This window comes from Amphibalanus amphitrite, unplaced genomic scaffold (genome assembly GCF_019059575.1).
Source record: "Amphibalanus amphitrite isolate SeventyFive unplaced genomic scaffold, NRLGWU_Aamphi_draft 001042F_arrow, whole genome shotgun sequence".
NCBI lineage: Eukaryota > Metazoa > Arthropoda > Thecostraca > Balanomorpha > Balanidae > Amphibalanus > Amphibalanus amphitrite.
The window spans coordinates 229,333-257,069 of NW_024882536.1; the positions used below are offsets into that span (position 1 = coordinate 229,333).

Sequence of the window (27,737 nt, forward strand, 5' to 3'; positions counted from 1 at the left end):
GAAAAAATTGATTATGACTATGAGGGTTATATAACTGTAGTTGAAAGAAATACTTTTTGCCAGAAGTATCAAAATTTAGGTAATTTCCAATCGCATGGCATTAAAAGAATTCTCCCTAGCTTGACCAATTTTCTTCAATATCCTTGCAACTAAAACTGTCTCAAATAGCCCCACACTATGGGGCTATTTGAAACAGGCTTCAATTAGAAAAATAACTTTATTTATGGTTACTAGCTGAACCTAAATTGACCTATCTGAAAGCGGTTACAGAGAACTACGTTTTTGCAATTTACATGCAATAGGAAATATCCACCGTTTTGAAGAGATAGGCCAAGAACAGTAAAATCCGTTTCAAATAGCCCCACTTTACGGTATTCACTACAGCGCGGCGGTGCGGCACAGCGAGGACCAAGCTTAATTTGGAAACAATAGTACCACAACGATTACCGAAATATCTGAATGAATGTAATATTTATACTTATCCTCTTGAACAACTACGAAAAAACATGAACATTTACCCTCGCCCGCACATGGGGGGGGGGGGGGGTTGCCACCCCCAGGTAGTTTTTTGCTCTGCACTCAACATTATTTAACCCGTGCCCTGCTAGAGGGGTTTTTGAACCCTGTGGTTTTCGTAAATATCTCAAAAAAACGGCGGCGCGTTTTTGGCACACCTTATCATGCATCAATCTACACATGTTGTAAAAATTTAAGACCAAGGTCATTCAAGGTCAGGTCACCAGATCACTTGAAGTGACCCCACCTCATAAAAAGTTTCAATGTCTGCCATAGCTACACCGAGTGACAGATCGCTTTGAAACTTTCAGCGATTGCTAAGAGCAATAGGTACAAAATGTTTAGGTATCTCAGAATTTTGATATCGATAACCTAAGGTCAGGTCAATTTTGCGACCTGCCCATTAAAAGTCAATGGGAGAAAATTGAAAGGCGTTTTTTTGCACGAAAGCCATTATAAAACTGAATAACAAGTACCTAACTAAGACATACTGAACATGAAAATGATATCTGTGACCCCTGTTTATGCCTCTGAGTTCATCTCAGGTCACGGATGGTATCTATCAGTTTTTGCGAATAACTTTTGATAGAGGCGTGCTAGAGCGATGAAAACGCCTTGGATGTGTTCAACTCGACGATACGGATCGACTGATATGCAACATGCCGATAATACCTAACTCAAAGGCTATGATATCAGTCGGTCGGAACTCACTACAAATAGATGCGCCTTGCTCCACTCCTTCGACTGGGTCTATCATTAAACAAATTATAAGCCCTGTGTGGCAACACATTGCAAAAGTTTGTTTTGGGGGCAAATATAAACTTTTGGGTTTTGTTGCCCAACTGGATGGAAAATGAATACTATGATAATGCCAGTCTAAGGTGCGGAGTCTCGCGCGTCTTGCTGTTACGATTTCCGAGTGACCGATAGCATAGAATTCGCGCTATGCTCGGTTTTGTCGAAAAAAGAATACCTACCACGCAGTTTGCAGAGGGCTGTACCACGAGGTGATTCAAACAGCGCACAAACGACGCGATGCATTTTTATGTGTATTTGGCACTGTAGATTGGGGACAGGACGACTCGGCCTGGCCGCGGGGCCTGCCTCGGCCTGCCCACGTCCGACACACCGCAGACACGTCAGTCCACGTCCGACACATTGGAGACACGTCAGCCCACGTCCGACACACCGCAGACACGTCGGAACACGTCCGACACACCGCAGATACGTCGGAACAGCGGCGCGGTCACGGCTACTACCTGTGAAGTGAAGCCCAATGGCGGCGGAGGTGGTAAGAATGAGACCCCGACCGCACTGCACAGGCCGCGCCGATCACTCACTCACCCACTCACCCACTCACTCACCCACTCACTCACTCACTCACTCACTCACTCACTCACTCACTCACTCACTCACTCATTCACTCATTCACTCATTCACTCATTCACTCATTCACTCATTCACTCACTCACTCACTCACCTACTCATTGACTTACTAAGTCCCTGACCTCACGCACTCACTGACAAACACGCTTACTTACTGACTCACTCACTCCATAACTCAATCACTCACACACTCACTCAATCCCCGACTTCTCTGACTCACTCACTCACTGGTTCACTCACTCACTGATTGACTCAATTGCCAATCACACGCTCACTAACTAACTACTCCTCCGATCACTCAGAAGCATAGGTACTCACTGACTCGCGTTTTTCTCTCAAAGTTTACCAATCTCTCCTATATTTACCGGTTCACTTCATTCTCACTTGTGCTCAGTCTGGGCAATCATCGCTCACAGTTGATAATACATATTCGTAAATGATGTTTTTGAACAGCAAGCTAACTCAGAATAGACAAAAGTCGCGATGCAGACATGTCACTACAAAGGGGTCGCGTTTTTCACCCCCGAGAATACAAAACGCATAACAATCTAAAGCCAGTTTCTGGTATTTTTTAGGTAGGTACACATAACTATAACCTATACAGAAATCTGAAATATGACTCCTTCTCCTTCGGATCAGGATCACCGGTAAAATCAAACAGAGTAAGTTGGGAAGAAGACAACATAACGGTACCTACACTGAGTCGGCACAAAGAGTACGAAGGAAGACGCTACTCGCGGACGTACAGAGCAGAGAATCGGGCTGGCCGGCCGAGGGACAGAGATAGAATACTATCTGGCAGTGCGGATGACCTACACCTTAGTTACATATTGCTGAAAGTGAACGGTTCTGCGCTGCTGAGAGTGATTGTCCGGCCGAGCCAGTCGTGAGCCGGGGCCGGCTGGAGGTCAGCAGAGGCCCGAATCGCCCCCGTTCCACTGCACACCGCACACAGGGTGCCGCACCAGACGGACGCGCACCGGCGCAGACGGTTTGAGCGAGTGTCCATTGAAAACGTCGCCGGTGTATCACAGGAGGCGCGCCGGCCGCACGGGCGTTGTCCGCCCTCTGTTGTACACGGACCGGTGCGCGGCGCGCGCTACCTACGGCCGGTGCCGTGCCGCCGGTCCGGACGGCGGACGGTGGCGAGGCCGCCGCTGCTGACCGGCGCCGAGCCGCTGCTGACCGGCGCCGAGCGACGCCGGCCCGCCCGGCTACTACGGCAGCCAGCCGAGGGAGCGCGCCGCACCGACCTGACTGACGTCCGGTTCCGGACACCGTCCTATCGCGCCGCATCTCACACTGCCACGATCAGGCGGCACTGCGACGAAGGGCGTGGTATCAAACAGCCGCGCGGATGTGCCTCAAAGGTGGCACACGCTGTGCGAATTTCTAGAGCTGTGCGGAGATTGTGCGCGCTGCAACCTGGCACCCCAGCACCTGACACCGGCCCCGGGTCCTGGCACCCCAGCACCTGACACCGGCCCCGGGTCCCGGCACCCCAGCACCTGGCACCGGCCCTGTGTCCCGGCACCCCAGCACCTGACACCGGCCCCGGGTCCTGGCACCCCAGCACCTGACACCGGCCCCGGGTCCTGGCACCCCAGCACCTGACACCGGCCCCGGGTCCTGGCACCCTACCCCCAGCCATAGGTGGAACTTTGTGCCGAGCTGGGGGTGCCCGGGCGCAACAAATCCGCCGCCGCCCTAGCGGTGACCTTGAACTCCACCGTCTGCTGCGGCTCCAAAGCCAAGCCGGCGTGGAATTGGGAGAGCTCGGGCACCCCCAGCTCGGCACCAGCCTCCATCTACGCCCCTAGCACATCTGACGCCAGGCCGCGCCCCGAGCACAGCTAGCGACACCAGCCCCCGGACCCTGACACGCCCAACACATCTGAGACGCCGGCCCCGGGTCGGCTGTGCCGCTCCACCGGGACACATCGGTACACTGCCGTGAGCCAGCCGCCACCCCGTTCCAAGCGACACGCAACATACAGACAGCAACCGCGACGGGCCGGACGGCGGCCCCAGCGCCCCCACAGTCGGCGCCCACCTATCACTCGCCTACAAACCTGGTAATAAAAAGGCGCCGTGCCGGTGCGGCGGACAACGGCGTACGGTCGCGTCCAGCCCGGTCGCGGGCATGTCTCTGAGCAGGGGCCCACTGGCCGAGTCCACGAGTCTCTAGCTCGTCATTCGCACCGCCAGCGAGCGGTATCACCGGCGAGACAGGCAGAGAGAGAGCTCCAGGCCGAGGCGAACCCACGCCCCGGACCGCACCACTGCACACTCAAACACCTGGTAGCCGAGAGGTCGGCTCTTGGAGATCGAACTTGGACCCAGGGGCTCCAGCCCACTGGGCGAGAGATCACATGACACGCCTGCGACTGAAAATAACAGGTCTTGGACCTCGATTGTCGAACCCCCAGTCCGGAGTTCCTGGTGGCCAGTCCTGAGTCGCCGGCGTCGGAGGCGGGCCGGCGGTCTGAGTCCGAGGACCGCGGCCCGTAACCCGTACTGGAGAGGGCAGCCAGCACCGCGCTGACGGCGGCAGGCCGGCCGGCGCCGCCTACCGCCGCGGCGCGTGTCAGTGCGAGTACTCGCGGAAACTCTGCGCCAGCTCCGAGTCGTCCGACTGCGGCGACTCGAGCGTGTAGGACTGGATCTGGGCGGCCGCGGCGGCCGCCGCTCCCGCCGCCGCCGCCGCCGCCGCCGCCCGGCTCGCCCGCGCCAGCGCCCGGTCCAGGAAGTCATCGCTGCGAATAACAGAATCCAAATGTCATATGTTTGTGTGATGGATAATGGACAATGGACAACTTTCAAGCATTCATTATACTAAAATGCTGGGTTAACAAACAACCTCTCTGTCTCGCCGGTGACTGGTGACCTCACCTCTCTGTCTCGCCGGTGACTGGTGTCCTCACCTCTCTGATTCGCCGGTGCCTGATGTCCTCACCTCTCTGTCTCGCCGGTGACTGGTGACCGTCCTCACCTCTCTGTCTCGCCGGTGACTGGTGTCCTCACCTCTCTGTCTCGCCGGTGACTGGTGTCCTCACCTCTCTGTCTCGCCGGTGACTGGTGTCCTCACCTCTCTGTCTCGCCGGTGACTGGTGACCGTCCTCACCTCTCTGTCTCGCCGGTGACTGGTGTCCGTCCTCACCTCTCTGTCTCGCCGGTGACTGGTGTCCTCACCTCTCTGTCTCGCCGGTGACTGGTGTCCTCACCTCTCTGTCTCGCCTATGACTGGTGTCCGTCCTCACCTCTCTGTCTCGCCGGTGACTGGTGTCCTCACCTCTCTGTCTCGCCGGTGACTGGTGTCCTCACCTCTCTGTCTCGCCGGTGACTGGTGTCCTCACCTCTCTGTCTCGCCGGTGACTGGTGTCCTCACCTCTCTGTCTCGCCGGTGACTGGTGACCGTCCTCACCTCTCTGTCTCGCCGGTGACTGGTGTCCGTCCTCACCTCTCTGTCTCGCCGGTGACTGGTGTCCTCACCTCTCTGTCTCGCCGGTGACTGGTGTCCTCACCTCTCTGTCTCGCCGGTGACTGGTGACCGTCCTCACCTCTCTGTCTCGCCGGTGACTGGTGTCCGTCCTCACCTCTCTGTCCCGCCGGTGACTGGTGTCCTCACCTCTCTGTCTCGCCGGTGACTGGTGTCCTCACCTCTCTGTCTCGATGGTGACTGGTGTCCTCACCTCTCTGTCTCGGCCGGTGACTGGTGTCCTCACCTCTCTGTCTCGCCGGTGACTGGTGTCCTCACCTCTCTGTCTCGCCGGTGACTGGTGTCCTCACCTCTCTGTCTCGCCGGTGACTGGTGTCCTCACCTCTCTGTCTCGCCGGTGACTGGTGTCCGTCCTCACCTCTCTGTCTCGCCGGTGACTGGTGTCCGTCCTCACCTCTCTGTCTCGCCGGTGACTGGTGTCCTCACCTCTCTGTCTCGCCGGTGACTGGTGTCCGTCCTCACCTCTCTGTCTCGCCGGTGACTGGTGTCCGTCCTCACCTCTCTGTCCCGCCGGTGACTGGTGTCCTCACCTCTCTGTCTCGCCGGTGACTGGTGTCCTCACCTCTCTGTCTCGCCGGTGACTGGTGTCCGTCCTCACCTCTCTGTCTCGCCGGTGACTGGTGTCCTCACCTCTCTGTCTCGCCGGTGACTGGTGTCCTCACCTCTCTGTCTCGCCGGTGACTGGTGTCCTCACCTCTCTGTCTCGCCGGTGACGGCCGTGCCGTCGTCGGTGTACGGCTGACTGGTGCCCTCCGAGGTGCCGCTCAGCTTGTCCGATGGGGAGCCGCTGGCTGGCTCTCGGTAGCGCCCCAGTACGAACCCTGCAGCGCTGAACTCGCTCCTTCGCCTGCCGAGCGCAGCGCGGCCGTCAGAGGACTGCAGCGCGGCCGTCAGAGGCCTGCAGCGCGGCCGTCAGAGGACTGCAGCAGGGGGCCTATCAGCACCGACAGAGGGCCCCGGAGCGGGGGAACGTGGGGTGGACGGGGGGGGGGGGGGGCGTCAGAGGCCGCGGGAGCAGGAACCGGCTGTCAGAGGCCGCGGGAGCAGGAACCGGCCGTCAGGACAGGGGTGGCTGTCAGAGGACCGCAGGAACAGGACAGGGGTGGCTGTCAGAGGACCGCAGGAACAGGACGGATAGGTCAAAGGTCAACAGAACAGCAATGACATGGGACCAGCGTGACACAGGAGTGTCCGACTGACCCGGAGGAAGACGAAAAAAGCCGAACTATCAGCTGTCCGAGTAATACGTCTCTCTCTAATACGTAATACGGCCGGGTTACATCTCTTTTGCTTAAGATCAACTATTTTAAGAATTAGTTTTACTTATGGTTTTTTGAATGTTCGGATGAATTGAAGCCCAAAAGAATGGTTAAAACGGTGCAACATAAAAACATACAAGCATAACATTTTTGACAATTTTTTTCCATCATTTAAACTCATTCGACTGTCCGAGTTCAGTCAAACGCTGCTCCTCACATGCTCCGTAGGCCTACATTGTGACCAGTTGTAATGGGTAGGTTCTATACGGTTATCATGCATGCATCAAACTGTTCACAATAAATATGTTGCCACTTATCTTTCACAAACTGTACGCATAAAGGTAAAGGTAAACCTTTGCGACATATTTTCGCGATACCATAGGTAGATAATATATATGGACGTATGGCAGTATTCAGATTTTTAATTGTAGCATACAATTCCGCCGTATATACCATCTAATATACAGCATCTAGGCAGGGGCGGATCCAGAAAATCTCCAAGGGAGGGGCCATTAGAAACCAGGAGGCCCCCCCCATAATCCCACCTGTTGGAGGCCCCATCTTCCCACTTGTTGCCCCCCCCCCCAAAAAAAAACTGCGTCTATTGAGCTTATCTAGCTGTTCAGGCAACATCTCAACATCTGTGCAGGCTTGGAGGCCCTCTGTGCAGGTTAGGAGGCCCTGTAAAAGTGGTCATCTCTGTGAGTATAAGAGACCTCCAAGTTATGAAAAGCTTTACCAATCTTCTAACAAAGAAGTCTTCTCAGCTAGTCTTCTAAGAAATAACTAAGTGGGTAGGTTAAAAAAAAAAAACTCATCGGATTTCGGCCACTTTATTTTCAGGAGGCCCCCTTTTCAGCTTTTTAACTTTTTAACTTTTTATTTTATTTTTGAAAAAAAAATCGGCCAAGGGGGGGGGGCCATGGCCCCCATGGCCCCCCCCCCTTGTATCCGCGCCTGCATCTAGGTCTACATAGCATCTAGTGTAGTATCTTGTATTGATCAGTCTGAATGATTTAGGTGAATAAGAAACTTATTTTGACTGCTCACAGCAAACAATACCTAACTGATCTGATATCCTGTCGAATTTGACTTAATTGCATTTTCCAATTTTGATATTCGGCAGAGGACTGCAAAATTTAGCTTACATGCTCTCCAGTAATACGGAGAGCATGTTCTATATTACTAGAGACTAGTTTTAAATAGTCTGATATATTTTCGGGGCATAAAAATACCTACATGTTTCCCCAACGGCCTGCAATATGCTCTCTGTATTACTGCGGAAAACTTAAGCAAAAGTAATGCCTACAAGCTAATGCGCATCCATAGCTACACCGCAGCTTCAGCAATTGGTCTCTACTCTATGTGGAAAGCGAGCGACGTGCAGGGCAGTGTTAATGCAGCGAGGCGTTTGACCGCTAGGGTACCAGGTACCTGCTCAACTGCTGACTGACGATAATTATTCAATGCATATTGTGATTAAAGTGGCGAAATCGGGAGCTGTTATGAGTCTCGATTAGCGGATTTTATCCGGTGTTTTATGGTGACGTGGACGTCAGCAAGGTAATCATGAAGCAGTAAGAAATAACTATGATTTGAGCCGTTTTCAGGCACAGATTTACCTTCAACTGCTTGTGGGGCGCTTTTGACCACACTATTCAGTTTTTTTTGTTGCTTATTCGAAAAAGATCGCGGCGAGCAGTGCCGTGAAACTCATTGTATCTTATCAAACATCAATTTCGCATCGTGCGCAATTTTTTTTTATCTGAGGTCATCTAAAGTCAGGTCAGGTTAGCCCGCGCGGGGCTGGGGTCTCCAGCGACCAGCCGAACGAGAGGGGCTGGGGGGGGGGGTAAATTTTACCCCCCCTGTTATCTCCCGAACTAATGGTCCGATTTGGAAAATTCAAACACCAATCAAAAGATCTCATCACGAAAAACTAAAAACATGTACTTAATTTAAAGTTTGAGGTCAAGGTCAAGGTCAGGTCAAGGGTACAACTTGAAAGTTTCTACAGTATCGGCCTTGCACCGTAGTTGCCGAAGAATGGAGTCATGGACTGAGACTGATTGCCCAAAACGTGTTCTTAGGCTACCAAAACAATATTCCTTGCATACAATATCATTCAGAGGTCAAGGTCAAGGTCAGGTCAGGTCAGGTCAGGTCACCAAAAACAAAATGTAGAAAAGGGCATGTGCGACACATGTTCTATGGGTCATTTTATTAATAGAATTCAAAAGGCACACTCAATAGGTGATATGGACCACATCTGGATGAATTTCAGGTCAGGTCAAGGTCAGGTCAAGTGAGGTCAAATTTTTAAGTTGGTTGTTAAGGCCTAAAAAGGTGTCTATCTGATGCAGTTTTTCACGGCGAATCGAATAGTGCTATTTTTGTTTCCGTACGAGGTCTAGAACTTCAAAAAAATCATTTTTTTTTCAAAAAAAATTGTTTGTCGTGACGTCATAAACTTTGAATAACTTCCACATTTTTGAACCGATTCTTCTAAAAATTGGTATGTAGGTGCACATATACCACTTCTCTGACATATATTCCGGTTTTTTCGATACATGCAATATTTTAGATTTTATAATTATTTTCCCAAAAAAGTCAGTTTTTTTAGAGAAAAAATTGGGCCAAAATCAAAATTTTTCAACAAACCGAGATAGCCATTTAATAGACAAAGTAGAATCACGTATAGGTAACCTTTTTTGTTACGTCTTGATTCCCTTAAAAATGAAGATGTTAGCGGCGTTTGAAATTTTGCCGTTTTTGAGGCGAAAATGGCGAACATGACGTCACTAAAACGTCATTTTCTAAAAAAAATTCCGAGGGATTTCACTTAAAATTTCAGGGAACGTGTCAAATAGATGTAAGAAAAGGTACTGAAAGTTTGGCGGCGCTGCGCGCCGCCGTTTTCGAGATATTGCAAAAATTCGTGAGGGGGTAAAATTTACCCCCCGGCCCCGCGCGGGTTAAGTAACCATGCCTGTAAAAAAAAACTTTGCGACCCTGTCATTTCGAATTTCAATGGCTTGCCTTTTAAACCTTCGAAATTCCTTAAATTGTATGAGAGTATCAAATATCAATGCCAACGTGTACACCTCGAGTTGTTATGTATGGGCCTGAAATCTGGTTAGCTTTGTGACACCTCACCATTATAAGGGAATGAAGGACGCGTACAAATGTGTTCTGCTTTGAACAAACACATCAAACCACAAGCTATTTTCAGAAACATGACCATTCCACCCATATGCAATGGACAGCATTCAACTAATGGGCGGTGGTCGCTCAGAGGGTTATGTTACGTAATAAAAGGTCACCAACAGTTTTTCGCGAATAGCTTTAATAATGGAAACATTGTGATGGTATGGCGGTGAAATCACGTGGAATGTGTTCAGCTCATCAATACCTACGAATCGGTAAATATGCAAAACGTCCTTTTCCGATCGGGTCATAAGCTTGATCTGAGATCACTTTTGAAATTGACATTTAAAGTTCAACTTCTACATAGTTCATTTGATGCGTATCAAAGAGAGAAACACAATGGTGCTAAAATATGATGCAATTATTGACGCGAAAGTAACAGCAAAAATTGTTGGTAAAATTGCTTCAGCAAAATCCATCTATTTTGGCGGTTTTGCCCTCTTTGGGTCAGTCGACAGACCGTTGATCTGAGGTCGAATCTGAGGACATGGTAGCGAAATAGCTTCGAAAGGGCTATCGAATTCGCTTTTCGGCGACTGTAGCTCTTAATCTTCTTCACGAGGTATGCACCGATTTGCAAAAATTGTTCAAGTCGGGAATATTTCTCGTGATAATTTTACATTTGGTGTCCTCCAATGACCTCAGCAATGGTGTGGTCGAAAAATGACCGTGTGATTCTCAAGGTTCATGTAGCGAGCTATCTACCTACCGATTGTCTTTCGCGTTTTCAGATTTTGTTAATTTTCGAGATAAGCAGGTGTGGCCAAGGTAGGGAAATTTTGGCCCCCCTAAGATCTCAAGAACCACACAACATAGCGACAAAAAGCAAACGGCGTTGGATAGCCCCAACGGGGAACTACCTAGTGACCCAACTTTATTGACCTCGGCCTAGCCGATGACGTCACAAGTCAGGTCAAATGTCGAATTTTCACCGTTTACAGGGTTTTCAAGGAATGTAAAAACGAATAAAACGCGTGTCATTGAAAATCATCGATGCAGAATTGTCCATAAAACACATATTTTGCTATTTGAGGTCACTGATACCAGGTCAGGTAACAGAGGTCAGGACACTGAGGGTCAGAATATGAAAATATCATGTGATGCATGTTTTCACTGGCGGATCCAGGGGGGGGCCACGGGGGCCATGGCCCCCCCCAAAGGCCTAAAGTGGCCTGTTTGGCCCCCCCCCCAAAACGTCAGAAAAATTTCTAAGAAAATATACCTTGATGGAGGTTTTTAGCCACTTGGTGAAGTAAAGTTTCCACAGCATAATATGGAAGCAATATGGTAGCAGTGAGGGTCAGTCAAAAGTTGCGCGAGCGGAGTCGACCTTCAAAAAAAGACTGTTGTTGGCACGTGTTTATGGCGCGGCAGCTGGTAGTTGGCGGTGTTTCGCGTGGTGTGGCATCACTGGCGGATCCGGGGGGGGGGGGGGGGGGTAGCACGGGAGCCTGAGGTGCCCCTGACAGGCCCGTGGTGCCCTTGCTAGGCCTGTGGTGCCCCTGGACCCTGGCAGGCCTGTGGTGCCTCTGGCGGGCCTAGGGTGCCCCTGCTAGGCTGCTGATGCCCCTGGGACCTGACAGGACTGTGGTGCCCCTGACAAGCCTTAAGTGCCCCCAACAGGCCCGCGATGCCCCCGACAGGCCCAAGGTGCCCCTGCGACCTGCGTGATGCCGTGATGCCTGCGAGGCCGGTGGTGCCCCTGCGAGGCCGGTGGTGCCACTGCGAGGCCGGTGGGGCCCCTGACAAGCCCATGGTGCCCCTGCGAGGCCGGTGGTGCCCCTGGCAGGCCTGTGGTGCCCCTGCTAGGCCGCTGGTGCCCCTGGGCCCTGACAGGACTGTGATGCCCCTGACAGGCCCAAGGTGCCTCTGTAAGGCCGGTGGTGCCCCTGTAAGGCCTGTGGTATCCCTACTAGGTCTCTGGTGCCCCTTTGACAGGCCCATGGTGCCCCTGCGAGGCCGGCGGCGCCACTGGCAGGTCTCTGGTGTCCCTGACAGACCTGGGGTGCCCCTGACAAGCCTGTGGGGCCCCTCACAGGCCCGTGGTGCCCTTGCTACTTGCTAGGCCTGTGGTGCCCCTGGCGGGCTGGTGGTGCCCCTGCTAGGCCGGTGGTGCCCCTGACACGCCTGTGGTGCCCCCGGGCACCAAGGGGGGTCATGACCCATGTGGCCCCCCTTGGATCTGCCACTGATACATAATATATTGATTTGTAAAGGCGTTATGGCTTATGCAATATGCAATTGCAGGCACTTGGTATGCCTCACTTATCCCTTATTGGGGGCTCTGGCGGGCTCCTGAGGGCCCACGTCTATCTCCGGGAGCCCTTGACAGGCTCCTTTGGGTCCTTTCAGTCCACTATAGCATAAGAGGTCTCCATGCGAGTCCTATACATCTGAGGGCGTACCCTGACGTCTGAGGTACCCAACTGCAGCTCCAATGGTCTCTTACACTGGCAGATCCAGGGAGGGGGCATTTAGGGCCATGCCACCTTCCCAGAGGTCTAAAGTGGCCCGTTTGCCCCCTCCCCCAATTTTTGTTTGTTTGTTTGTTTTGTTGGGTTAGGCCCTTTCGGTCGACAAGACCATTGCAGAGCCGGAAGGATGATAGGAATTAGGGGGAGACATTGGTCTGGGCAGGCACCCTAGTGAGTCGCCGGGGCTGAGCCCGTCCAGAGGACAGGCCACCCAGCCCCAAGGCACTCACTGCACCCGGCTACGGGGTGCGCTCCCTCAGGAGCAGCGGTGCCGCTCCAAGGGAGCAGCCCGCATGAGATAAAGTTGCCTGTCCAGCCCGGAGGGGGGTTGCGGCTTGGAGGAGATGGTTTTCAGTATCCTGAGGATAGAAGCACGGATAGGTGCCCTCCCCCAAACGATAATGAAACATAGTTCAATCAGTGCGTGGCCTAGGAGCCGAGTTAGACAGGAGGTGTTTTACCACCTCCCGGCCCGCAAAGGGACCCAAGCACTGACTCGAAGCGGGTTAACTGGTCGACAAAAGCAATGGTAAGTGCTTACAAAGTAATATAAAGGCAGCATATTTACGTCTGGACAACGAGTTGCGTTGGAGAAAGGCATGGGTCGGGTGGGCTACCATTTATATATTTTTCTTTCTAGTTAAAAAAAAAAAATCATAGTGTCGGGGCTGTGACGAAAAATAAATGGCCTAAATCCGATGAGAAAACAGGATTTGGGGGTACCCTAGGTTTGGCTCCAGCATGAGTTGGCCCCCCCCAAAACGCAAGCCTGGATCCGCCAGTGCATGTTTTATGGTCCATTTTACAGGACAAATGCAATTATGTGGGTCCGGCAACCTTTGGGGACAGTAAGGATATGTTCTGGTGAAGGTCAGGTCAAAGTCAGGTCAAATAAGGCCAATTTTCGATTTTAACACGCGCCCCACTGGGGTCTGCGTATAACACGCCCTACGGGGGGGGGGCTCTTCATAGCCCCCCTCCTAACTCGGAAACTACTGGGCCGATCGTCAAAATTCAAACGGCGTCTGATAGCCCCGGAAAAACTGTCGAGCGAAACCTAATTTCATTTGATGAAGTCACAGGTCAGGTCAAAGTAAAAATTATTGGCATTTTGGCTTGTTCACATTTTGGGCTCTGGCCGCCGTCTTACAAGTCAAATCAGGCTCTTTTGTTTACACACTCGTGAACAGATGCTTTACCCTCGCATGTGTGCGGCGTTTGCCAGCTTCTATTGTGTAGGGGGGGGGGGGGGTCGGTTGGACCCCCCCCCCCTTGCCGTTTGGCCCCTGATCGAGCTAGAGCTTCGCGGAAAAAAACGAGCGTGTTGCCCGTGACGAGAGGAAGCCGATGATACCCAATTTTAAGGTCCTAGGTCATTGGGTGACCTTCCAGGTCAGGTCAATGACCCAAAGTCGGGAAAGTCGGGACCTGTTAGAAAGTCGTAAAGTGTGGCTGCTAAGGGGTTTTTCGGGGTGCTGATCACGAATATCGTGTTAGTTTTGATCACAGATGATGTCTTTAAGCATTTAGACCAGGTCGGGGTCAGGACAGGTCAGGTCAACCAGTAGGCATCGTGACGGGTATTCGTAGTACGTGTCAACCGCCTCGGACAGCTTCGTAACATGTTACGAAGGCACCAAAACTGCTTCGTAAATGTTCAAATGGTTGCTAAATTCGAATTCAGCTCCAAAAACTAGCCTAGAAACATGTACAGCTCGAAAAAGTGAGCCGAGGTCACCCGAGGTCACCAAAGGTCAATGACCTGACCTGACCTTCAGGTGACCTTGACACCCACCCTAATGCATGGAAGCAACATCAAATCACATGTTTGAACGTTTGAAACCACGAAAAGCTTGCAAACGCGCGGCTAATGCGAGCCGACATACGCAGAATCGCGATTCCGGCCAAACATGGTCTCGGAGAAGCGGTCACAGGTCAAAGGTCATTTGGGTCAGGGTCATGAAATTTTCAGGGTAGGTGTAAAATTGATCAATGTGAGGGTACTGAAAGTTTCGTCGCGATCGGCCGCTATTTACGCGAGTTATTCGCGAAAAACCATAGGGGGGGGGGTCCATCCGACCCCCCCTACACATGCGAGGGTTAGATGCCCTGAGGGTACCAAACTTGTATTTTGATTTTCAGGTCAGGGTCAGGTCATCCTAGGTCACGGAAATATTATATCATGCGTCAGTCACGTGACACATGTTTTATGGTCCATTTAGGCCATAGATTTCGAATTTGATGTCGTTTGTGTCATTCGAGGTCATTTTGAGCTGAATTTAGCTTAAATCAGGTCACTTTCAGGTCAAAAAAGGACAAATTTTGAAGTTGAAAATTTTCACAAAAAAGGTGTCTATCGGATGCAGTTTGAGCTTAGAAACACGATGGTGCTATTTTTATTGGTGTACGATGTCAAAAACGTACTGAAAAATTGATTTGAAAAATTAATAATTGTGAATTTTTTGCAATAATGCGTATAACTTGGCCATTTTTGAAGATATTTAGCTAAAACTTGCTAGAGTAAGTCATAGACTACGTTTCCATGGGCAAGGGGATTCGTATCCGGATCAGTGAAGCCGCTACTGATCCGGATGACTGGGGCCGTTTCCATGGGCAAAGCAAGGCAAAGCCGGTACTGATCCGGATCAGTGAAATAAGAGCTCAGCCGCTACTGATCGGCTTAGGAGGGACGAGTATGGCGCACTTTGGCAATTAATAAAAACTCCAGCTAACATTTTTGCCTGGTCTTGTGCAAAAATCGACTAGGATATTCCGTCCTGAAGATTGGCTTTCTTTTATCATACCGATAGCAAACTCGGCTATTGGGAAAATTTTCCAAACTCTCTACAATAACTAATTTTTCAGTTCGATTCATGTTAAAAAATAAAAACAAATAAATTTACATAGCAATTTGTGCGTCTTTCATTACTTCAGAAAACGTTTCGGGCGACCCCGAGTTTCGAACCCGAGACCTTTGGCTCAAAAAGCGAAAATCATACCGCTGCGCCACCGCGGCACTCTGCAACCGTCGTCCTAAACTTATATGTCAAAATAGTTGACAGGCAAATGATGCAACATCGAGAAAGTCTACATTTGTGCTGTAAGGGATTACATGGGTAATGAAAAAATGCTGGAAAAGTTTGCAAAATTGATTTGCCATCTAACACCAACAAATAGATTAAGAATATTGGCACAATAGATCTTAGCAAGATAACTGATGGTTGGATGCTGTTGCGCAACGGAATGCATGACACCGTGCAGGAGGAATGCACAAACAAATATCTCCAATGGTTTACCTAAATCTATAATAATATAGCCCAAATTTTGAAACATATCATTTTAGTAATAGTATAATTTAAATAAAATATTTCTAATGTGATATATGCATCCAGGCCCATTAAAACAATTAACATGAAAATAAGAAAATTAAAAAGTCAAACATTAATCCCTATCGTAACGGCTCAGCTTCTTTCGAAGCTGGATTAGAATCCGGATCAGCGGTAAGGGATTACGGGTGTTTCCATGGGCAGCCTAATCCCTTACGAGGCACTGATCCGGATCAGTGATGCCCATGGAAACGGGGTCATAAGCATGTGTTCTATCACATATATTCCTTTTTTTCGAAAAGTCAAAAAGTTTTTGAAAAAATATAGATTATAATTTTTGAATTTTATTATATATAATTTTCAAAAATTTCAAAATTTGAAAATCCGAGATAGCAGTTTGATAGCGCAGTCTATTCTGAGTCCTATCATGCAAAGAAATTGGATCTAGTTTAAAAACTGAGCTCTTGGGAGCGATTGCCGTGGTTCAATGTTTTGCGTCGAAATCGGCCGAACATGACGTCACTCTGACGTCATTTCCGGCCGACCTATGGTAGCTACGAAGTCCTATCTTGACACAAGGTGTCAAATTGATGCAGCCGAAGGTACTGAAAGTTTGGCGTCGATACGTCAAGCGGTTTGGAAGTTATTGCAGAAAAACGGGAGGGGGGGGGCTATGAATAGCCCCCCCCCCCAGTGGGGCGCGGGTTAATATTTTTGCATAAAATGGGCATCGATTCGATGAAGCTCGTCACGGGGAGTCTAATGATTGACTTTGTTTTGCGCTATGTGGTGAATTGCTAAAAATTGAGTTCGAAAATTTGACGTCATCAATTTTGAACATTTTTTTTTTTTGCTTTAACTTCGCCAGCCAATAAGGAAGGGATCGATCTAACATTTGGTATGTAGATAGAAGAGAGAGAGACTATCATATATATTCCGGTTGTTTCGAAATAAGAAAAGTTTTGGGATTTTTTTGCTTTTTTATAAAAAATCTAATTGTTGATTTTTTTAGGGTAAAAATAACAAAATTTTGAAAATCCGAGATTGCTGTTTTGTTGCGCCGCTTTTTGTCTACATGACAATATAAAAAACTTTCAAATTGCTTGGTAACTGTAGATTTGGTGAGCGTTTCAAGATTGCATGTTTTTTTTGCTCATTTTTGCTAGATTATGACCTTAGTTTGACCTCAATAACTCCTGACCTAAGATGACCTATGACTTGAAATTTTGTATGAGCTGGTGTCAAATTGATGTCTCAAAAGGTACGGAAAATTTGGCGGCACTGAGCGCCGCCGTTTTTAGCTATTCAAGAAAAACAACAAGAGGGGGGGCAGAATGCCCCCTCCATCAGGACGCGGGTTTATACAGATATCATAACATTTTGGTATGAATTATAGGGCATCATAGACTAGCTTCGGCAAATTTACCAGACACATGCAACGTCACTTAAAAGCATGATTACTGACATTAGAAAGCCTGTGTTCCTTACGAAGTGCAAACGATAATAAACATTTCAAGAAAATGTGGTGATGAAGCCATACGCAAGTACAAATCACACAAGACACTAAAGACTGTGCGTGGCTGCAGCGCAGCAGCGGACTTCACGTATACGCGGCGCACACAGAGTATGTACATTGCACATCACATCCAGTGCCACTAGAGCGGCTCGGCCGCCGCCGGGCTGGAGGCGAGCAGAGAGGTCGGGTCGGCGGCGGAGAGACGGGGCCCCGCCGCCGGCCGGCCGGCCGCAGACGCACACACCCGGCCGTCCCGTGAGCTCTGGGCAGTAAGCAGCCCGCCGTCCGGCGCACAGCCGTCGGCCCGTCGGTCGGTCCGGCTGGCTGGCCGCCGGGGCTCGTCAGTCCGCCACCGGCGCGAGCATGCGAAAAGGATGACCGGGCGGGGGCGCAGCTACCACCATCTATTGACAACCAGGCCAACTAAAGCTTGGCGCGCAAGGCGCACGCACCCCTGCGACTCAGTGCAGGACGAGCTCTCGAGCCGGAGCTGTCGGTCGGCCTCGGTCTCGCTCAGGCGCACGTCGTCCGAGCTGGACGGCGAGCGCAGCCGCAGCGCCGGCTGCTCCAGCTGGCGGATCAGGTCCTCCAGGTTGCGGATGCGGATGGTGGCCTGTCGCGGCAGCGCGTCGGCCGATCCGTCCGGCTCGGAGGAGCCGAGCAGCGACGCCCCCGCCCGAGCCAGTTCAGGATTGGAGCTGAGGGTCAGAGACTTACGCAGCTCGTCCGAGTACGAGGCGGACGAGGTGCCGCGCGTGCTGGCCGCGTTGCGCAGCGCCTCCAGAATGTCCTCGTGGTAGCCGTTGAGCGACTTGAGCGTGCGCTCGACCTCGGTCACCTGTCCGTTGGTGTCCGAGTCGTGGTTGTTGTCTGACTGAGAGAGCGCCTCGGCCGTGTCCGACTGGCTCTCCTCGGCCCACCGGTCGCCGGCCACGCTGCCGTACAGGCTGCCGCTGCCCGCCACCGCCTTCTTCAGGATGCCCTTCTCGGGCGGCTTGCCGACGGCGCTGCCGCGCGGGTCCAGGAAGCCGTCATCGTCATCTGCCGCCGAACGGGGCCTCAGGGGCGCGCTCCCACACAGGCGCGGAGGGAGGGTGGGGCCTCAGTGGCTCACCGGGAGCGCCGTCTTTCTAGGGAAGACGCGAGCCAGACGGGGACGGGGTACGGGCAGGGGCGAATGCAATGGCGATCGCTGAGCTGAACAAAAGCCGTATCACCGAAAACTACGCAAAATACATTGACGTCAAAATATCGGTAGACAAGCAGAAAAAACTTCTACGAACTTTTCATCGGCATTTAAGTACATGACATGATAGGGTCATGCTAATCATTGACTCTAGTGACCAGGCTGGTTGAAGTGAGCAGAGTGGCCGTACGTCCGAGCGGGTACTCACGGCGGGCGCGCCGGTGCCGTCTGCGGACTCTCACCTGGCTCCATGGCGGCGGCCCCGGCCCCGGTCAGCGGCAGGCCGCCGCGCGCCGGCAGACTGGCGTGGCTGCCGCCGTGCGCGCCCGCGTGCAGGCCCGCATGCGAGCCACGGTGGGAGCCGCCGTGCGGCCCGCCGTGGGCCTCGCCGTGGGGCCCGGCGTGGGGCCCGGCGTGCGGCATCCCGTGCAGGGAGCCGCCGTGCTGTCCGACGTGCGCGCCGTGGGCGCCGGGGTGGGCGCCGGGGTGGGCGCCGCCCAGCTGCGCCGACGGGCCGGGCAGCCGGTTGGGCGCCCCGCCGCCGGCGGCAGCGTGCCCGGCCGGAAAGCCGCGCGGGTTCGGACTCTGGCGCGGCTGCTGCGTCTTGTGCTCCCTGGGGAACGACGAACTGCACACAGTGGAACAGTCGGGTCACAGACGGAACCGGGGAACAGCGACGAGCCGCACATAGTGAGGAGGCAGTCGGGCCACAGGCAGGACTGGGGATGGGATCAGTCGGGCCACAGGGAGAACTGGGGAAATAATCAGTCGGGCCACAGGCAGGACTGGGGATGGAATCAGTCGGCTCCCAGGCAGGACTGGGGATGGGATCAGTCGGGCCACAGGCAGGACTGGGGATGGGATCAGTCGGGCCACAGGCAGGACTGGGGATGGGATCAGTCGGGCCACAGGCAGGGCTGGGGATGGGATCAGTCGGACCACAGGCAGGACTGGGGAAATAATCAGTCGGGCCACAGGCAGGACTGGGGATGGAATCAGTCGGCTCACAGGCAGGACTGGGGATGGGATCAGTCGGCTCACAGGCAGGACTGGGGATGGGATCAGTCGGGCCACAGGCAGGACTGGGGATGGGATCAGTCGGGCCACAGGCAGGGCTGGGGATGGGATCAGTCGGACCACAGGCAGGACTGGGGAAATAATCAGTCGGGCCACAGGCAGGACTGGGGATGGGATCAGTCGGCTCACAGGCAGGACTGGGGATGGGATCAGTCGGGCCACAGGCAGGACTGGGGATGGGATCAGTCGGCTCCCAGACGGGACTGGAGATGGGATCAGTCGGGCCACAGACGGGATCGGGAGCGGCGGTGGCGAATAGCACCGCAGGGCTCTGTTATTGTTGAATAACTATTTGTTGTCATGGATTACTGTTGTACGTTCGCGATTACGGAACACCGTTAAGAATTTTACTGTCTGTTGTTACGGATTGCTTCAGGATGAACTTACTGATATTTCGTGACTGCCAGAGGTGAAATTTTCCTAAAATGATTGTGGGTGCCCAGCTGAAGGGGCGCCAGGCCGCTTTGGGGCGCAATGAATATTCTTTATGTGGGAGCCTAAATTAACACCGAATTTGATAACATTGCTAGCCAAAGGGCGCTTCTTAAGTGACATGGCTGACTAAGCAAATACACGACGGTTATAAGTACAAAAAGACCGATAGGGTGTAAAAAATGTAGAGGGGCGCCAAATGTAGGGGCGCCAGACGGTTACGAGGGAGCCATGAGACCATGAAAGGGCGCCATTCTCCTAGAATGGCGCCAAGTGATTGAAAACGCCATGTGGCCCAGGGGCGCTCAGAGGCCAGAAAGGCGCCGCTCCGTCAGTAATACTAAGTTGGTGGGGACGTAGGGGCGCCAGACGGTTACGAGGGCGCCGTGAGACCATGAAAAGGGCGCCATTCTCCTAGGAGGGCGCCGAGTGATTGAACACGCTATGTGGTTCAGGGACGCTAAGACGCCAGAAGGGCGCCGCACGTTCAGTAATGCTAAGTTGGTGGGGACGTAGGGGCGCCAGACGGTTACGAGGGCGCCGTGAGACCATGAAAAGGGCGCCATTCTCCTTGAAGGGCGCCGAGTGATTGAAAACGCTATGTGGTCCAGGGGCGCTGAGAGGCCAGAAGGACGCCGAACAGTCGAGGGATGCACGGTGGAGAGAGACCAAAGGGGCGAGACGATCAAGAGGGCGCCGTTAGACCATGAGAATGGCGCAGTGCTTTCAAAAGGGCGTCATTCTCCCAGAAGGACGCCGAGTGATTAAAAACGCTATATTATCCGAGAACGCGAGACGGTCAGGAGGACGCCGTTAGAGCATGCGAAGGGCGCCGTGCTCTCGAAAGGACGCTTGTAAAACTTGTGGGTGCATTTTCATCATTGTGGGGGCATAATTCACGATTGTGGGTGCATCTGCCCCCACAAAGAGATATAAAATTAGGTACACCCCTGGTGACTGCAGAATTCGCAGTCTTAACCCGCGCGGGGCTGGGGGGGTAAATTTTACCCCCCCTCGCGAATTTTTGCAATATCTCAAAAACGGCGGCGCGCAGCGCCGCCAAACTTTCAGTACCTTTTCTTACATCAATTTGACACGTTCCCTGAAAATTTAAGCGAAATCCGTCGGAAAATTTTTGAGAAATTGACGTTTTAGTGACGTCATGTTCGGCATTTTCGCCTCAAAAACGGCAAAAGTTCAAACGCCGCTAACATCTTCATTTTTAAAGGAATCAAGACGTAACAAAAAAGGATATACGTAATTTTACTTTGTCTATCAAATGGCTATCTCGGTTTTTTGAAAATTTTGGATTTTGGCGCAATTTTTTTCAAAAAACTGACTTTTTTGGGAAAATAGCTATAAAATCCAAAATTTTGAGTGTATCGAAAAAACCGGAATACCTATATGTCAGAGAAGTGGTCTATGTGCACCTACATACCAAGTTTTAGAAGAATCGGTTCAAAAATGTGGGAGTTATTCAAAATTGTATGACGTCACGACACACAAAATTTTTGAAAAATGACTTTTTTGGAAGTTCTAGACCTCGTACGGAAACAAAAATAGCACCATTCGATTCGCCTTGAAAAACTGCATCAGATAGACACCTTTTTAGGCCTTAACAACCAACTTCAAAATTTGACCTCACTTGACCTGACCTTGACCTGACCTCGACCTGAAATTCATCCAGAGGTGGTCCATATCACTTATTGAGTGTGCCTATTGAATTCTATGAGTAAAATGACCCATAAAACATGTGTCGCACATGCCCTTTTCTATATTTTGTTTTTGGTGACCTGACCTGACCTGACCTGACCTTGACCTTGACCTCTGAATGATATTGTATGCAACGAAAATTGTCTTGGTAGCCTAAGAACACGTTTTGGGCGATCAGTCTCAGTCCATGACTCCATTCTTCGGCAACTACGGTGCAAGGCCGATACTGTAGGAACTTGCAATTTGTACCCTTGACCTGACCTTGACCTTGACCTCAAACTTAAAATTAAGTACATGTTTTTAGTTGTTCGTGATGAGATCTTTCGATTGGCGTTTGAATTTTCCAAATCGGACCATTAGTTCGGGAGATAACAGGGGGGGTAAAATTTACCCCCCCCCCCAGCCCCGCGCGTTCGGCTGGAGACCCCAGCCCCGCGCGGGTTAAGACTGCAATGACGTATCCATGAATTAAACATGCTGCACATTTTAGATTGAAAAGACCAATTATACCTTTGAGTATCCAATAACCTACCGCTAGTACCTAACATTTGGAGATGCCCTAATTAGGCGGAGAATGCATAAAAACAAACAAACAAACAACATCCTCCGCTGCAGCCGTCCATGATAAGGAGGCAGTATGTCTCAATGTTTGTTGTTTTGATATCGAAGGAATAGTCTGTAAGCTGGCCTGTTTTGCTCTCTATGTCCCATAGTTTCCTGAAGTGTTCCGTTTCTGCCAGGCAGCGGAGAGTTTACAAGGACCATACGTCACCGAAAAACAGCAGTCGGGAAGGGCTGCCTGCTAAGGAGGAGCATGATGGCCGCTCGTCAGCGCTGCCGTTTACCGTCTGTCTTCAGATTACTGCCGTGTTCATGGAGCAATGAAATCCCACATCAAAGAAATCATGCGGCCCAAGTTATACGAGGGGTGGTTTAGTATGACTGAATCATTTCATTTGTTATTTCGTTAGATTTGGAAAAGACGCTTACTTCTTCCCCGCCGCTTCTCAGACATTTGACGCAGGAAAATGGATAGGATGGAATCAGGAAACATTCTGCACGAGCAAAATATCGCTCGCTTTTATAGTAGGGTAAGGTGCCTAATTAGCGACCCTTTCCGATTTGCGACCTACCTCCCTACAGAAAAACTGACAGGAGAAAACGGGGTAAAAACATTGTCAAAAGATCAGCCATAGTTTGGTTATCATATTGAATTATTTTCCGGTCGTCGATGTTTCTGGTGGGACGTTTCAGGTGAGCTTGAATTAAAATGACGAGTTTCTTATCCAAAACGTGTGTATTTGGGCCCTCTCTGATGAAAAGCGATGCACATTAGGATGATGTACCTTTTTTATTCTGAATCGACAATCCTTTTTCAATTGATTGCCGTTTTCCCATAGTGTATCGCTTAACTGTGCACTGCATGGCGGTTAAAAATGTGTTGCAACTCATATTTCCTATTTGCGCCCGACATGGTCGCAAATAGCTCAAGAAGGGAAAGAAAGGGAAAAGGGAGAAATGAAAATGAGGTGTTGCTGAAGCTTGCAATGTGTGGCAGGGGATGCCAAGTGTCGTCACCGACTGGAGGGGTGCCGAATCCAGTGCGGACATCGAATATCATACGAGATAGCCCGCAGCATTTGGGTTTTCGCCTTCTTTTCGCCTTTGGTGCATCACGTGATCAGTTTTTACTTATGTAAACGTGTTGGATAAGCGTTCCTGTTAGAATGATTTAGTGCTTTGCGTATAGGTTACCTTTTTGGGATCATATTTAATCTTTTCAGGCGTCGCATTTTTTGCCATTTTTAATGTGGGAAAACCCATAGACTTATTAGCGACCCTCCGTCGCTAATCGGGAAGAGTTCCCTATTAGCGTTTTTTTTTGCAATGGTTTGCCAAATTGCTCTTTATCAAATAAATTAGTGGATATTGGGGCAGAAAATGGCTATATTTTAATAGAAAATGAGCGATCTCTCCCAAAATCAAACCAGTAATACAGTGCCACCCATAGAGCGTTAACAATGACGGCTCAAATTAAGTGGGTCGCTAATTAGGCACCTTACCCTAAAGCGAATATCTAAAAATAAAGTTGATACCTTAAACATTCCTATCGAGTGCTTTTTTGTTCAGTTACAAATGGTTTCCTACATCAGCTAAATGCCTGCTCAAGAACCCCAGCACACGATCTTAGCTTCACATAAACACTCCGTAGGTAATACTTAGGCATCTAGTTATCTAGTCTAAAGGATTGCGAGTTGCGACACTGGTACCGATGGGCTGATTCCGTCCAGCATTGATTCAGATTCTTACTTGGCTTGCTACGTTAGAAGTCGTAAAATTTAAACGTGTATGGGCAAATACGGTAAACTAATCCCAAATCCCTACCTATCCTAACACTCCTAATCCTAATCGTTTTCTTCAGTCAAAGGCATCTAAACATGTTTGAAATGTGGACCTGCGTATCACCCTAGTTAGCAATTAATGCACCAAATATTCAAAATCAAAATAAGGGTACGGTAATTTTTTTTAGAACATTAAGAAAATGAATGTAACATTTGAAATACATTATTTTTAATGAACCTTTTAATAGCAGCACATTGACAAAAGCCGTTAATTAACGGGAGAGAATATGACATCATGAATTCCCTATAGTATTGATCATTGCACGTCATGCCGTGACTGTGTCTGGCCATCCTGTGGTGGGTAGGTAGGTCAGACAGGTATTCGGATATGTTTTCTGCGCGTGGGTGCGGCAGTGACAGCGATCTGGCCGTGGCGCAGTTCCCACGACCCGGCCTGGTTCGATACCCCCCCCCCCCACCCAGCCCTCCTCCGTGTGTCGGACGGCGCTCCTTTGTGTAATGGTGTCCGGTCGGCAGCGGTCCCGGCAGATAGTGTCGGAGCTCGGCGGCGCAGGGGCGCGCCCACGGTACTGGCCGGCGGAGGACGGGGGCCCTGACTAACGGAGGACTGAGGCGCGCCCCCGGTACTGCATGGCCGGCGGAGGACGGGGGCCCTGACTAACGGAGGACTGAGGCGCGCCCTCGGTACTGGCCGGCGGAGGACGGGGGCCCTAACTAACAGAGGACAGGAGTTCAGACCGGCGGAGGACACTGCAGACAGGGACGCCGACCAGCGGAGGACAGGGGCTCAGACCGGCTGAGGACAGGGGCTCAGACCAGCGGAGGACAGGGACAGGGGCTCAGACCGGCGGAGGACAGGGCCGCCGACCGGCGGAGGACAGGAGCGCCGACCGGCGGAGGACAGCGGCTCAGACCGGCAGAGGACAGGGGCCCAGAGCGGCGGAGGACAGGCCGTCAGCTATTGATGGGGAGGCCAAACGGCGGCAGTAGGTCAGGACAGTAGGGCAGGCGCACAGGACGGACATATTGTACGAGACATTTGAGACGCCCGTTCAGCTTGTGTACCGCTGTATGACTCAGCGTGGTGGACTAGTTGGGTCTGTGTTTGGCAGCTGAGACACTTACCTATAGCTGGGCATCGACCCGAAGGTGATCATGCGGCTGGCCTCGAGGTCCTCGGCGCTGCTCGAGCTGCGGTTGTTGAGCGGCAGGGCCAGCGACGGGTAGCCCTGCTTGTTGCCCAGGTGCTGCCCGTATTTGGGCGTGGTGCTGCGACGCCTGCGGGTCACCGCGCGGCCGCCGTCAGCACCAGACAACACACCGGACAGGGGACATACCAGTCACCGCGCGGCCGCCGTCAGCACCAGACAACATACCGGACAGGGGACATACCCACGACATTCGATATAAAACAGCACCAGACAACATACCGGACAGGGGACATACAACATACAATAGCACCAGACAAAATAGCGGACAGGGGACAGACACATCGGAACATACGTCATACAGTCAGCGTCAATGTCTCCCAGGTACTTCAATGAATTTATGCAGATAATATTGGAGAAAGAGATAGTTGTTTCTGCCTTCTTCGTTCTTTAAAAGTGGTAAAGGTGCACAAATAATGCGGCCTCAGCCCTCAATAATAAACTTATGACTGATATCAACATGCGCACGTGGCGGACCATACCCTGCGTGTGATTCGCCACACGCATTTCTAGATTCAAACCCGGGCCAGCGTGCTGGTCCGATCGTAGCAAATCGAGCCAAGGGAGGAAAGGCAAGAGGCGTTTCGACAGTTCCGTGGCATTTCGGGCAATTGCCCCTCTCGCAACTTCCGAGAACGACGAGCAATGGCCGCTTTCTTCAAACAGAAAGAAAACTAAATGACTTTAAAGAAAAGGTTTGCTTCACCGGAAGGCTGGAATGCCCTGAAATAACTAATTTCTGATTCGGCTTACATATGTCATGAATGTCGTTTATTTTCCCGGATAGTTTTTTTCGGTCCTAACACGCTTTGCAATAAACAAGGAAATGACACTAAACTGCGACTTTTTGGACATTTAACCTATATCGAAACAAGCAAGTTGGAGGTCGGGTGCAGCATCCATCAGTAATTGCCTAAAACAGACGTAATTTAATGATTAAACTATGACACTAATAAGGCGTAAATGTTTAAAGAACAACATGCGGGCATTTTTAATCAACTGTAACGGCTTTGCATCAAAGTAACAGATGGCTTATATCCAGTGGCAGTGAATGACAGTGACAGCGGAGTGGGACAATCAGTTAGTGACAGTGAAGTCGGGACCTGAGCCGCTGACAGCGGAGTCGGGAACTGAGCCGCTGACAGCGGAGTCGAAATATCAGCCGCTGACAGCGGAGTCGGAAAAGGAGAGTCGGGAGGTGAGCCGCTGACAGCGGAGTCGGGAAATCAGCCGGTGACGGCGGAGTCGGAAAAGGAGAGTCGGGAGCTGAGCCGGTGACAATGAAGTCGGGAACTGAGTCGCTGACAGCGGAGTCGGAAAATGAGCCACTGACAGCGGAGTCGGGAGTTGAGCCGCTGACAGGGGAGTCAGAAAATGAGGAGAGGCGGCGCAACGCCGAACTGGACGGTGTTAAAAGCCTCCTTTTTATCATGTCACGATAAGCTGAGTACAAAATATTTTATCTCAAACACAGCATCAAACATTAGAATAACGTCACAATTTTAGCCGAACGAAAGATGGGTACTATTAAGGAAAAATGCAAGCAAACATGCGCGTCAGCCATGCAACCATGCGAGTGTGAAGCAAATGAAAATGAGCCACTAGGGAAAAAGTGTTTCTCATGCTGACGGCCACCACCGAAGTACGCACAGCCCGCGGCAAGGTCGGCCACTCACAAGCACAGAGTCCTCGCTGCTGGGTCAAAATCACCTTCCGAGTCCAAAAATTCAGAGGCTGCCCCAGCCATTGTGGTGCATTCCTTGCAGGACGGTGCTGTCAGAGTACCGCTCGAAAAGTCCTCTAGTGAAAATATGTGGCCTCCGAGGGCCAGTCGGCAGTGACATGATGAAAATTTTGTGATCAAGAGATGATGCTAGCAAACTGAAATCGCCAGCGCACCGGTGGCACGTCCAGGAACTGACTGTGGCCCAAAGCAGCCGCAATTAGACAAATTAATGTAGGTACTAAATAGTACTCAAATAAAGGGCTTCAAACAAAGAGCCTTCAACATTGTCAAAACAACTTCAAAATTCAATATTTCAAAGCTCATTATCCGCCACAGCCCGATCGAGTGTGGCCCCGTCGTATCGCTCGCGCTGTCGTTGCGATACTGGCGGGAGTCGCTCAGTTTCACAAGGACAGCCGAGGGAGGACGAGCGAGTGGCGGCGTCCGGACGGCCGCCGGCGCGCGGCGTCAAGTGCATCAATTTATTGCAAGGCGACCGATGCAGAGCGGTGACATCTGTGGTTGTGAACGTGTACTAACCTGCCGCCCAATCCGACTGCAACTGACCTGTAGCACAGTGCAACAAAGGTGAAGAAGAGAAAGATCAGGCCTACCAGTGACACCAGCATTATCACCAAATGCAGCGTGGAACTGCCATCGTTTTTCACTGCGGCAGAGACAGAACAGGCAGGGTCAATGCACGCCGCCGGCGCCATCTAGCGGAGACACACGAGCACACAGTTTCCGAGCGCGGCCGCCAGGTGGCAGGGGGCGGGGCGGGCGCCCGGCCGGGTCACGGGGCGGTGCGCCACGGAGGACGGCCGGCCCTGGGCGCGGCCATGCTGCGGG

General features: G+C 51.4%; 1 protein-coding gene across 1 annotated transcript; it reads right to left on the bottom strand.

Annotated features, from left to right (window-relative positions):
• Positions 1-1,552: 1,552 nt before the first annotated feature.
• On the bottom strand, positions 1,553-27,737 carry LOC122369504. The gene is made up of 6 exons (XM_043344296.1): positions 27,456-27,737; positions 25,080-25,232; positions 18,612-18,997; positions 17,636-18,224; positions 6,096-6,248; positions 1,553-4,658 (listed from the first exon to the last, which is right to left on the bottom strand). Exons 1-6 carry the CDS (start codon positions 27,602-27,604, stop codon positions 4,490-4,492), a joined length of 1,599 nt encoding a protein of 532 aa, XP_043200231.1. The 5' UTR covers positions 27,605-27,737; the 3' UTR covers positions 1,553-4,489.

Bases quoted from the DNA above. Each gene is read 5' to 3' on its own strand.
- LOC122369504 (XM_043344296.1), bottom strand. From the start codon at position 27,604: ATGGCGCCGGCGGCGTGCATTGACCCTGCCTGTTCTGTCTCTGCCGCA. The intron at 25,233-27,455 runs GTCAGTTGCAGT...GGTGACCCGCAG, and splicing joins TTTGTTGCACTGTGCTACAG to GCGTCGCAGCACCACGCCCA. The intron at 4,659-6,095 runs GTGAGGACACCA...TGTTATTCGCAG, and splicing joins GTCACCGGCGAGACAGAGAG to CGATGACTTCCTGGACCGGG.